Genomic DNA, 12,399 nt, shown 5'->3' with positions numbered 1-12,399 from the left:
CTTTCAAACTGAAAATCTCCAAAATATAAGTTTTGCCATCATTCTATAAGATTTTTTTAATGAATGAGTGATTAGGACAAAATTGTTGTTTTCTCCCCTCCTTTAAAAAAACATCAGGACTGTGAAATGATTGAAGATGGTAAGAAACACGTCCTGATCCTTTACAACTGCAAATTGGATATGACCGGTGAAGTGTCTTTCCAGGCTGCAAATGCTAAAAGTGCTGCTAATCTAAAAGTGAAAGGTAGGCTCCAGAAAATGTTGGCTCCAAGCACTCCATTTTGGAATGCTTTCATAATTAAATCAGCCCCCCTTCCACACAAAACCACTCTTAAAAGAGTAATGATAAGAATTAATCTCTAACACTAGACATTACCTGATTTGATTTCAGAAATACCTCTCATCTTTATCACTCCACTCAGTGATGTCAAAGTCTTTGAGAAGGATGAAGCCAAGTTTGAGTGTGAGGTATCTAGGGAACCTAAGACATTCCGTTGGTTGAAAGGAACTCAGGAGATCGCAGGAGATGAGAAATTTGAAATCGTAACAGAGGGCACAAAGCATGCCCTTGTCATTAAATCTGTGGCTTTTGAGGATGAGGCAAAATACATGTTTGAGGCCGAAGATAAGCGGACAAGTGCCAAACTGATCATTGAAGGTTTGTTTGTGCCACTGGTTCTGATGAACATTCTATTTGGTTTTCATAATTTTGTGTCAGTTTTATTCATCGTAGTTTATCCTTAATGAGGTGCTTTTATGGTTTAGGCATTCGCCTTGAATTCATTACCCCTCTCAAGGATGTAACAGCAAAGGAGCGCGAGAGTGCAGAGTTTACTGTTGAGCTATCCCATGACAACATCCCCGTTATCTGGTATAAGAACGATCAGCGGCTGCATACTTCCAAGGTTGTTTCAATGACAGATGATGGCAAATTCCATACACTCACATTTAAAGATCTCACTATTGATGACACTTCTCAGATCAAAGTGGAAGCTATGGGCAAATCATGTGAAGCTAAGCTTACTGTTCTTGGTATGTGCTACTCGATTTGTATTATTGTGATGAATTTTCTTGTAACCATTGTGCACACATACTCTGTCCATATATTTTTACTAATTCACTGTGACCATAACAGGTCCCTTTGCTGCTTTTGTGGTGTGTTGGTTGCCATGTTTCCATATGTAATGTGGAAAATGTATTAACTGGTTTTGGTGTTATTCCATGTCATGTTAAGAAAAAAAATGCTTGTGCTAATTAATGTATCACAAACTTCTTACATCTATAAACTTAAGTTTGTTAGCTTACTCCCACCGACTACCACTGGACCTAACAGACTATTGACTTCAGCTTGGATGAACTAACTGACCATGCAGTCCAATGGACTTTTAAGTAGCTGAGGTATACGCACCTTGGCATAAATGGTTTGTGGAACATTCTAGAAATTTGTTTGTTTCAATACACTGTTGAGAAAGTTTACCAAAAGCAAAATCAGCAACTTTGAAAACTCTCTCTATGAAAGTTGCCAATTTTGCTTTTAAAAAGAAATCCCAGCATTGTGGGTGAAAATAATAATAATAATAATAATCCCTTACAAGAAAGGAGAAAACTAAAATCATCTAATGGACATAGTTACACGTTTGGACATATGAACTATAAGTAGGATGTTCACTATTTGCCTTGACTTGCAGAAGGAGATCCTTATTTTACTGGGAAGCTTCAGGATTATACTGCTGTGGAGAAAGACGAAGTGATTTTGCAGTGTGAAATTAGCAAAGCAGATGCCCCAGTGAAATGGATGAAAGATGGCCAAGAAATAACTCCTTCTAAGAACGTTGTTATCAAAGCAGATGGCAAAAAGAGAATACTTATCCTCAAGAAAGCTTTAAAGAAAGACATTGGTCAGTATACATGTGATTGTGTCACTGACCAGACTTCTGCGAAACTGAACATTGAAGGTAAGAGCAACTTTTCAGTTCTGCTGGAAAACCGGGATAACCAGTCTTTAACCGAAATGAATGATATTCATTCGTTATCTTTTTTTTTTCACAGACCGTGACATTAAGATTGTTCGCCCCCTATATAGCGTGGAAATATTTGAAACAGAGTCTGCCCGCTTTGATACAGAAATCTCTGAGGAAGATATTCATGCCAACTGGAAATTGAAAGGGGAAACCTTGACTCAATCACCTGTAAGTAAAACGTCTAATTACAAAACTATTTGTTACTTAAGAGCTCACAAAGATGATACAAGAATCCTGGCGTGAATTTTGCTGTACAACTGAAAGCACATTAATTCTTAAGGTGGAGGCTGTTGATTTTCCTTTCAGTCTACTATCCCTCTGTTTCCCTGAAAAATGTCTCTAAAGGGTTTGACTCCCGCACCTCCAAGTGGATTTATTGGAGGAAGGGGGATCAGCAACGCCCTTTTTGTAGTGGGATATTATTTGTAGTGGGATATTATTTTCGTAATCTTTGTGTAATCCTTATTTACTACTTTTTAAGCCCCTCTCATTTTTTTTTCACAAATTGCATGTTATCATTTACTAAAAACATACTTGGTTGACTAAAATGAATGTAATACCATGTGTTAATTATTTTAACATCTGTAACATGGCATTTGTCAGATACATAAGAAATTTAAAGTGCTGGTGTTATAGAACTGTACTACACAAACAGTCCTGGTGGGGGAAAAGGTGATTGGTTTAATATTTAAAATGAAACCAGTAAGGATATATATGAGCCAAATAGCATTAGTATTCACATTTGTGGAAGAAAATGGAACAAAATCTGAGGTTTCATTTTTAGTTCACTGATTGCAGCAAAAATTTTAATAGCAAATCGCTGGATATCAAAAAGAGGTAACATCAGTTTAAAAATGTATTTGTACATCTTGGTTGAGAATGAGTTGTTTATAATTAATGTATTGAATAAAATAAAGAGATGAAAGATTACAGTGTGTATGAAGACGCTTTCAGAAATATATTGAGTAATGAGAAAATATTTATGATCTAATTTAGCTGTCTAGGATTTATTTTATGTAGAATTAAGCGGCAATATATTGCACTTTGTGTACATGTGTGTGTGTTGTGCAGTAAATATATAACATTCTGGGGTAAATATAAGTTTTAATGGAAGGTAAGCATATATTGCTGTAATTTGAAGATCTTTTTTGCCTTGAAAGGCTACTACATATGAAGTGACTACAACTAATATTAGTTGAAATTCCTCAATTGCCAATATACATACCATGCCTTTGGGGATCAGTTAACATGGAGTTTTTTAGTTCACAGCATTACCGTAGAAATAATGTGGTCTATTTGTTAGAACCAGGGCTTTTTTTGAGCAGGAATGCACAGGAACACAGTTCCTGCTGGACTCTTTTTTACAAAAAGTCTTATGTGAAATGTTGGTGATGTCAGGGGTGTAGCCTAATATGCAAATGAGTTCCTGCTGGGCTTTTTCTACAAAAAAAGCCCTGGTTAGAATTAATAAGAAAACAAATGCAGGTATAATACTTTTACATCAATACTGATTGTAATGCTGACCTTTCCTAATATTTGGGATCTAGCTTGTAGGCAAAGTTTGACTAAATTCAATGGGACAATGATACACTGTGTTTCCACCAGTGGATCAGCTTGTTTAAGCATTAACATTCTCAGGATGTTGAGAAACATAGGAAGGATTCACATGTCATTGGATATAGTGTTATTGTAACCATTCACCTCCTGGATTTTCCTGTCTACACAACCACAACATTCAATGATATGTAGATGTGTGGATTCAGCCATGGTTGCAAAACACATGCAGCCAAGACAATCCTTTGTTCCCAACAAAGAACAAAATTATATATGAATGCCTGCTAGTTCTTTAGATTTCTGAAGACTGGAATATGAATACAAACAAAAGAAAGTGGGTGTCAGTCTGAGAAATTCTGAATGGTGACTTTGGCCCCTCTGTGGAAAATACTTGAGACCCATCGCTATATTGTTGTGCTTGTTTTCTTTCTAAAGGACTGTGAGATTAAGGAAGAAGGCAACAGGCACTGTGTCATCCTCTACAATGTGCGCTTGGACCAAGCTGGTGGTGTTGACTTCCAAGCAGCCAATGCCAAATCAAGTGCTCACCTTCGAGTGAAACGTAAGTGTACAAATGGATGTAGTTACATAAGCAAACCATGTTAGCGACACAATTTTCAGCTGTTCGTCTAAGAGAAGTGAAAGGGATGGTGACCTCGGAGGAGAGCCGGTCAAATGAGTGTGGGATGGTGGCTGGAAGGAACCAAGGGAACAATTAGTCTAGCATTTTGTCACAGCTCAATCAGTTATTTCAGTTGTGCAAAGATTATTTTTCGTTAATGCCATTTGTTACTCTTAATTCAATCCTGTCTCTTGTTAGAGATAAAGTTATATCATGATAAAATTCCAGAGGGGCTGGCTGTGTCAAATCTTGGAAGATAAATAGGGTCAGCTTTGGCCAGTATTTGGATGGGATACCACTGAGGAATAGGAAAGGAAAAAAGGAATAACAGGGTTGCAATGCAGAATCAGGCAACGGCAAACACATTTGAACATTTTTTGCCTTGAAAACCTCCCCAGGGTCCCCATGAATCAGCTGTGGTTTGACAGCAAAAAAAAGCCATGTTAATCAGTTGTAGCAAAATTACAGAGAGGGCCATGAGCACTTTAAAGGCTACCAACACTGAGGTCATTGTGAGATTTCGTGAGTCAGAGCTCACTTCTTCAGAAGTATGTACACATCTGTGCATTTGGTACCACGGTCCTGTGGCAACTGTTATTTTAAAAATTAAGTTGTACTTGTTAGACTGTAAGACAAAAAAGAAATTCCATAATGATTGGGCATATATCCTTGCATAATCAGTTCTTATGCAATTTAAATATTATAAATGAATGTTTTGCTGAGCTGGTGTTTCTGGACAAGATTTAAGAGATAACACCATGCTGACATTTGTGGAAAGTGCTACTTGCCTGATGGACATTGACACCTTTCACAGTTGGGACCCACTTGTCTTGCTGTCCAATCATCGGCCTTGCTATTTTGGAAGGCACATGCCTTATCTAGACAGAGGCATTCAAGGCTTGGCAAGACGACAGATGCACAGTCGCTTTTCTGCTGATCTTTCCATTTAAATGGGCCAACCTCTGTAAATAAAGAATCTCCAGTGACCAGCTGTACTGTGAGAACCCCAAGGGCCCCCATCCAGCAGGAGAATTTAAATAGGCTCAGTACAAGCACACACTCTCTCTCTCTCTTGGGAAGGGCATTATGGAAACTAGTAAAAGTTGGAAGTGGCTAATCCGAAGATGATTTCTCTTTCTCATAAAGCACGTGTAATTGGTCTCCTGAGACCTCTCAAGGATGTAACAGTGACAGCTGGTGAAACTGCAACCTTTGAATGCGAGCTCTCGTATGAGGGAATTGTAGTGGAATGGTTCTTGAAAGGAGAGAAACTGGAACCTGGTGACAAGGTATAGGAGACGTTCTTTCTTCTCACCCCCCCCTCCTTTCTCACCTGCTTCTCTTCTTTTCCTTTTGCTCTTGTTTCTCCCCCTTCTGTTTCCTTTCCCACTCTTTATTTGAGTGCCCAAAATACTAGATGAAGGGGATATGTTAAAGTATAATTTCAAAACAATTCTTTTATACGGGCAGTGGATGGGGAAAGTAGGGTCTCAAAGTTCTCAGGGGAAAGCCCGCTTCGGTGGGGTAGGGCGGGATATAAATAAAATAAAATAAATAAATAAAAGTGTTTTGAAAGTATGTATCCTGGTTATCAGAAAGGTATTATACGATTGGCTCCAGGAGGAGGGTAGAATATGCTGATAATTCCAGCAAAGTTTACATTACCGTAATTTCTGTTTCCTGATTCTTTCTCCCTGTGGAGTGTAAAACTGGGATTCTGTTCTGCATGTATGGGGATTAAGGGAGATTGAAATGCCATTTCAGGCATTTCAGCCAAGCTTCCAGATAACCTTCTGAACAGAACTGCTCACCAAGCATTTCCCACCTGCTATTTTTAACCCTTCTTCAAGTGTGCTGTTAGCGCTGAGATGTGAACAGCCTGGAATGCAATTAAATGAATACTTAGAAACATCTTGGCGCCAAATGATAATTAAAATGAAATATGAAAACTGCATTCAATGAAGTATTATTCCTTTCTTCTCTTTAAGCATTAGAATGTCCATCAATAGTAATTGCATTAAATAATTAACTTATTAATTAAATTAATTAACTTATTAAATGGTTTGCATTGAAGAAAACTTGCAGAGGGAAAAAAATAAGTCTTCATGTTGAAACAAAGGAAAGACCTAATAATGAAAGTTTAGGTTATGATAGCATTTTCAGACTAATCAAAATGTTAGGTTTTTGTTTTTGAGATAAGATTCCAAAAAATATTTTTTAAACTTTAGAACTTTAATAGACCTTCATTGTTTTTATTCTAGATAGTATGAAATAAGCCATGAAAAATGGTACGCAGAAACTGGCATATTATGGCCAGAAAATAGAGATTAAAATTTATGGACATAGAACAGAAACTCTGTCTACTACATGAATGTAAACATTATTCTCAAATACTAGACAAAAACTAATACAGTACCATGGAAATATTACTACTATTATTGATGCAAAAGAATTTAATGTTTTAAGAGTGTTGGTAGATGTGACCTTATTAATCAGTCTTCTGCATCATATTTACTATTAGCAATTGTTTCTGTTTTCCCTCTGATGTATATGGGTCTGTTTATGCAATGAAGAGCAGACTCCTCTTCCCCACCAGCCCAGACAGAGACCATCCCTACCCAGAAACAGGCTTCCATGTATGCCTCTGGATCTGAGTGGTTAACTATTCAGATGAAGAAGATGCACAATGGTCCTACACACATAGGGTTGGATCTCCCCCATGGTGTTTTACGCAGTTCCACCCAATTCATCGCCTTACTACAACCCCCATCCCATGTGGTTTATATTCATGCAGGACCCATGATTCCTTCAATGAAGTCTCTTTGGAGGGTCAATGGAGACTCACACCATCCTTTTTCACCAGTGGCAAAGCTGCTTGGATCCAACCCAGATTTTTTTTTTAACAGGTCATCAGTTTAAGGGAAGGAGCAGGGTTAGATTTTTTCCACACGACCCTTTCCCATCAAACTGCTGATCAGTGAAATTTTAACATGTAGCCTTAGCTGCTCCACTCATGTTCTTTTGGGTCAGGTCACCCAGGTTTATTTAGTATCTCACCACCTTTACCCTGTACCGGTTGATTTGTCAACAGCCTCCTACTTTTAATGGAGGGATCATCCCATTTTCAAAATGACCGATAGGGCAGCCAAGCAATAGAACCCATCAGTTCTAAACCATATTTTTAAGAATGCATTTGCTTAGTTATAAAGCATTTGTACCCCTTGTTTTAAAATTATAAAACACAGTTAAGCCAATGGTAAACAGGAAGCAGCATCAGTTCCGTGGCCTGTGCATGGCAGTGGTCATAGGTCATTGGTACAGTACATGCTTTGTATGAATGAAGTCCCAGATTTGACCCCTGGTTTCTCTACCTAAAAGATCTTACATACTAGCAGGACTTTTTTTGTATCAGGAATCCTTTGCATATTAGGCCACACACCCCTGATGTAGCCAATCTTCCTGGAGCTTACAGTAGGCTCTGTACAAAGAGCTCAGTAAGCTCTTGGAGAATTGGCCACATTGGGGGGGGGGGGGCTAATATGCAAAGGAGTTCCTGCTACAAAAAAACCCTTGCATACTAGGTGTTGAGAAAGAGCTTTCTCTCCTTGAGACTCTATAGAGCTGAAATCAGTCAAACCACATATTGAACTGGTGGACCAATTCTCTGGCTTAGCGTACAGCAGTTTTGTGAGTTTGTATATATATCAATGGATGAAACATCAACAACTTTCAACTACACAGCTGTCACAGTGCATTATTTCACTTAAACTGTGAAGAAGAAATTAATAAAATGTAGATGAAATTATACCAAATAATTAAATTAGATACAACTGGATCCCACCCCAAATTCCCTTGTGCAGAACTTCTTCATTGATTTATTTACTTCATTTGTAGTCCTCTTGTCTCAACAATACTTGAGTACTTCTGCACACAGAAACATGACTTCCCTCCCTCCCCTTTCCCCTTGAAACCCCAAATGCTGCTCCTGGAGGGTGGAAGACCCCATGTATATCTATACCATGTATATAGATATACCATGTATATCTATGCATGGGATATATCAGCAGAACATCACAAAACAGTACATTATTCTCCCATTGCAAAAATAGATAGGATTCTCTCTTTAGTACATCAAAGCTTTGGCACCCTCTTTTCCACTTTTACGTTGATGCACTCCAAGCCATTCATGAAACTATCAGAACTGCTGCACAAACAGGAAGATGGAGAAGCTTCAGTGTGCATGAGCAGAAGAATGTATGCATGGAACTCTTTGGATCTCAGCCTACATTGACACAGATATGCTTGCCCAGATATTTATGATAGGTTACAATGTGGGTAATTATTGAATCTATGAATGAATGAATGAATGATTATTTACAGTCAAAGACCATTATTTACAGAACACAGGCCATTAACCATAATACATCCTTATTAAAACCACCAAAAATATTCCAAGAAGTCTATTCAATCATGAAAACCTTCAAACCTTATAAGAATCCAGAGAGTTTAAAATAAGACTAAAATGTCAATATCAAATCTGTTCTGCCTGGTTTTCTTTTAAAGATTGTACCCCGTGCTGAAGGCAGAGTTCATACACTTGTTCTCAGAGATGTGAAGCTGACTGATGCTGGAGAAGTCACATTGACTGCCAAGGATTTCAAAACCCATGCAAATCTCTTCGTAAAAGGTAAATTTGAGAATCCCAGCAGTTTATCCCTTTTGTAATATGCCACTGGACAGTGGCTTGGACCCAGACAAGCTATGTGGTTGTATACATGTTTCCCTGCAAATATCTTTTGCACCTAAAGTACTTAATACAATTCTTTCCCCATTTCAATCTTTAAAAGAAGACTTAGCAGTCTTCTAAGGGGAAGGTTGGAAGAAACTCTCTGACACATTTGTCACTTGTGGGTTTGTTTGTTTTTAGAACCACCTGTTGAATTTACCAAGCCTCTTGAAGACCAGACTGTAGAGGAGGAAGCCACTGCAGAACTAGAGTGTGAAGTTTCCAGAGAAAATGCACCAGTGAGATGGTTCAAGAATGGCCAGGAAATCCATAAAACAAAGAAATATGATATCATTGCTGAGGGCAGAGTCAGAAGACTCATCATTCATGGCTGCACACTGGACGATGCTAGGACTTACACTTGTGATTCTAAAGATTTCAAGACCTCTTGTTTCTTGAATGTTGAACGTAAGTTTATTTGTACTTGAACTGGAGGATTAGTTCTTTGGTTCCCCAGAAGAAGTCATGTCACATGAATGGGTCAAAGTTTGGTGCACAGTGAAGCTATTTTGGGGTATGCAGAAGGGCTCTTTATAGCCTTGAACCAGCTAGAATTTCTTTGTTTTTTCTTCTCTGTATTGGTCAATTAGTACTAATGCATCAGCATTTATTTCTATTTACTCTAATCATTTTAAAACTTGAAATCTGTTTTTTTTTTTCTTATAGCACCTCATGTTGAGTTTACAAAACCCCTTACTGATGTTGAAGTTAAGGAAAAAGAAGTTGCCCGTTTTGAATGTGAAATTTCCCGACCGACTGTTAAGGTCTGTAAACAGTCATGTTTCCATTTATTGAACTTTTCAGTAGAGATTGTACAGAATCATAACATTTGTTCCATGAAGTAGAGTCCTGAAAATATGTTCTTCTTCATCATCATCATCATCATCATCTTCTTCTTCTTCTTCTTATTCTTTTTGTTGATAAGAACAAAGTTCAAGCCTCCATCACTGCACAAAAAAGTTTTAAAGTTAAACATGTGCTTCACTTTAGCCGAGAGCTAAAGGTGATTTGGGTGGGACAGAGTGTCTTTAAGTATGAACTTGTCCCATCTTGTGACCAACAATCTCTGCCCACCTATCAGTGTCACAAGTGTTTCTGTTCCCTTTTTAATTATAGGACCTCACTAATAAAATCTATATTTTACACAAACAATTATTAAAAATTAAAATCAATACATGAATTAAGTATTCATATATTCGGGTTTTTTATATTTCATTTCACTTACACAGTAGGTGTTGTATCTATGGAATTGGAGACTCTTGCACAGAATTCTACCATATGTTGTGCCATCAAGTCACTTCCAACTTATTGCAGCCTCGTAATTTAATACCCTCCAAAGCATCCTATTGTTAACAGCCTTGCTCAGATCTCGCAAATGGAAAGCTATGGCGTTCTTTATTGAGTCAATCCAGTTTCATGTGCTCACTGTGAATTTGACTTCTAGTTGTGGAGTTTGGGGTTTGTGATTTCCTTCCAAGTATTGTTCAGGAGCACTTGTGCTACTCTGATACTTGCTTGTGTTTATTGTTGCTTCATTTATCTTTTACTCAGTTATAATTTTATCAATGCTTTAACTATAGGCACGGTGGTTTAGAGATGGTGTTGAAATCAGAAAAGGCAAGAAGTTTGACATAATTGCTAAGGGTGCCCAGAGGATACTAGTTATCAACAAATGTTTGCTTGACGATGAAGCAGAATACGCGTGTGAAGCAAAAGCTGCCAGAACCTCGGGCATGCTAACAGTGTTAGGTAAAACTACATCTGCTTTTCTATTTATTTATTAAAATATTTATATCCCCCTTTCCTCATGGCTCAAGGTAGCTTATGAATCACAACGCAAGCTATCACAATTTAAAACACAAATATGCAAAATAATGTCCCAAATAACTCAACTCCCCCTGCCATGATGCCTACGATCTATATCCTTTAAAAGCCCTGGCAAATAAAACAGGCTTGGAGTGCCTCCTGAAACCTTTCAGAGATGGCCCTCCCTTGCTTCATTAGGGAGCCTGTTTCTCAAGGTTGGAGCTACAATGGAAAAGTCATGGGCCCTAATTGATGACTAATGGGCTACCTGAAGTGGGACATTTGCTTTATGTCAAACAGCAGTAGCTTCATCACTGTTGCAATCAACTTGAACTTTTCTTTTTTACAGAGGAGGAAGCTGTCTTTACCAAAAACCTTCCCAACATTGAAGCAAATGAAACTGATACGGTCAAATTGATTTGTGAGGTTTCTAAGCCTGATGCAGAAGTTACTTGGTTCAAAGGAGATGAAGAGCTACCAGACGGTGGGAGATATGAACAAATCTCTGATGGCCGGAAGAGAATTTTGGTCATCCATAATGCTCGTCTTGATGATGCTGGTGCATACAGCTGCAGGCTCCCTACTACTCGCACAACTGGCAAGCTCACAGTCCATGGTAAGGAAATTACTGTGGCATCTTCCAGAAGGCAAAATCTGCAGCAGACTGACTATGAAGCCAGGCTTTTTAAAATTCTAGATTCTAAAGCCTTCAGCAAATGTAGCCTGTCGACATGGGCATGTCTAAGTTGATAATAAAGTTCCCTTTGGATTTTTGGCCCATTCCTTTGTTGAATAACACAACATGAAGTTCAAGACAGGCCATGCTGGCATTGAGTCAGTCTGGGATCTTTTGGTCTGAGTTTGTTTATTTTGTTTTTCTAGAACTTGCAGCAGAATTCATAACTAGACCCCAGAACACTGAAGTTCTTGAGGGAGAAAAAGCAGAATTTGTCTGCTCGGTATCCAAAGAAGCCTTTGAAGTACAGTGGCTCAGGGGTGACACTGCCCTTGAAGCTGGTGAGAAGTACGACATCATTTCCGATGGCAAGAAAAGAGTCCTGGTCATTAAAGAATCAGCCCTGGATGATGAGGGAGGTTATTCAGCTATGGTTGCAGGATCCAAAGCAACTGCACGTTTGAGAGTGATTGGTAAGCAATTGTAGCATTTTCCCAGTACACTTGTGGGCATGGTGATTTTTAAAAATACCATGTGAGCTGCAAAATTTATAAACAATCCTATGTACGTATGTTCAAATTACAGAGAAACTAAGAATCATTACACCACTAAAGGACCAAGAAGTTAAAGAGGGGCAAGAACTTGTCTTTAACTGTGAAGTAAATACAGAAGGTGCCAAAGCCAAGTGGTTCAAGGATGATGAGCCAATCTTTGATAGTGTAAAGTACATCATGGTCCATAAGGATCTTGTCTACACTCTTAGAATCAGAGATGCCCATTTGAATGACCAAGCCACTTATACTGCTGCCCTAGCAAACCAAAGAGGGGAGCATGTCAAGACTTCTGCTACTCTAACTGTACTTGGTAAGCACTTCACCATGTTCTAAATAAAATGCTTTTACTCATGTCAAACTCAAATGTTGATGATGTAAAT

The 12,399-nt window shown here is 38.3% G+C and overlaps 1 protein-coding gene across 1 annotated transcript in view; it reads left to right on the top strand.

Moving 5' to 3' along the window:
- Positions 1 to 12,399, top strand: part of TTN (titin) — a 356,828-nt gene that overhangs the window by 225,913 nt on the left and 118,516 nt on the right. The window contains exons 145-158 of the mRNA XM_060257371.1: positions 118 to 244; positions 392 to 658; positions 766 to 1,032; positions 1,689 to 1,955; positions 2,050 to 2,189; positions 4,011 to 4,137; positions 5,344 to 5,486; positions 8,761 to 8,884; positions 9,125 to 9,391; positions 9,650 to 9,747; positions 10,564 to 10,732; positions 11,139 to 11,405; positions 11,672 to 11,938; positions 12,051 to 12,329. Of these exons, the coding sequence (XP_060113354.1) occupies positions 118 to 244; positions 392 to 658; positions 766 to 1,032; positions 1,689 to 1,955; positions 2,050 to 2,189; positions 4,011 to 4,137; positions 5,344 to 5,486; positions 8,761 to 8,884; positions 9,125 to 9,391; positions 9,650 to 9,747; positions 10,564 to 10,732; positions 11,139 to 11,405; positions 11,672 to 11,938; positions 12,051 to 12,329 (2,809 nt within the window). The remainder of the gene's footprint in view (positions 1 to 117; positions 245 to 391; positions 659 to 765; positions 1,033 to 1,688; positions 1,956 to 2,049; positions 2,190 to 4,010; positions 4,138 to 5,343; positions 5,487 to 8,760; positions 8,885 to 9,124; positions 9,392 to 9,649; positions 9,748 to 10,563; positions 10,733 to 11,138; positions 11,406 to 11,671; positions 11,939 to 12,050; positions 12,330 to 12,399) is intronic.

The sequence above is a fragment of the Heteronotia binoei genome, chromosome 16 (assembly GCF_032191835.1).
Source record: "Heteronotia binoei isolate CCM8104 ecotype False Entrance Well chromosome 16, APGP_CSIRO_Hbin_v1, whole genome shotgun sequence".
NCBI lineage: Eukaryota > Metazoa > Chordata > Lepidosauria > Squamata > Gekkonidae > Heteronotia > Heteronotia binoei.
The sequence above is the reverse complement of the archived record's forward strand: the minus strand, read 5'-3'. Positions and strand labels throughout refer to the sequence as shown.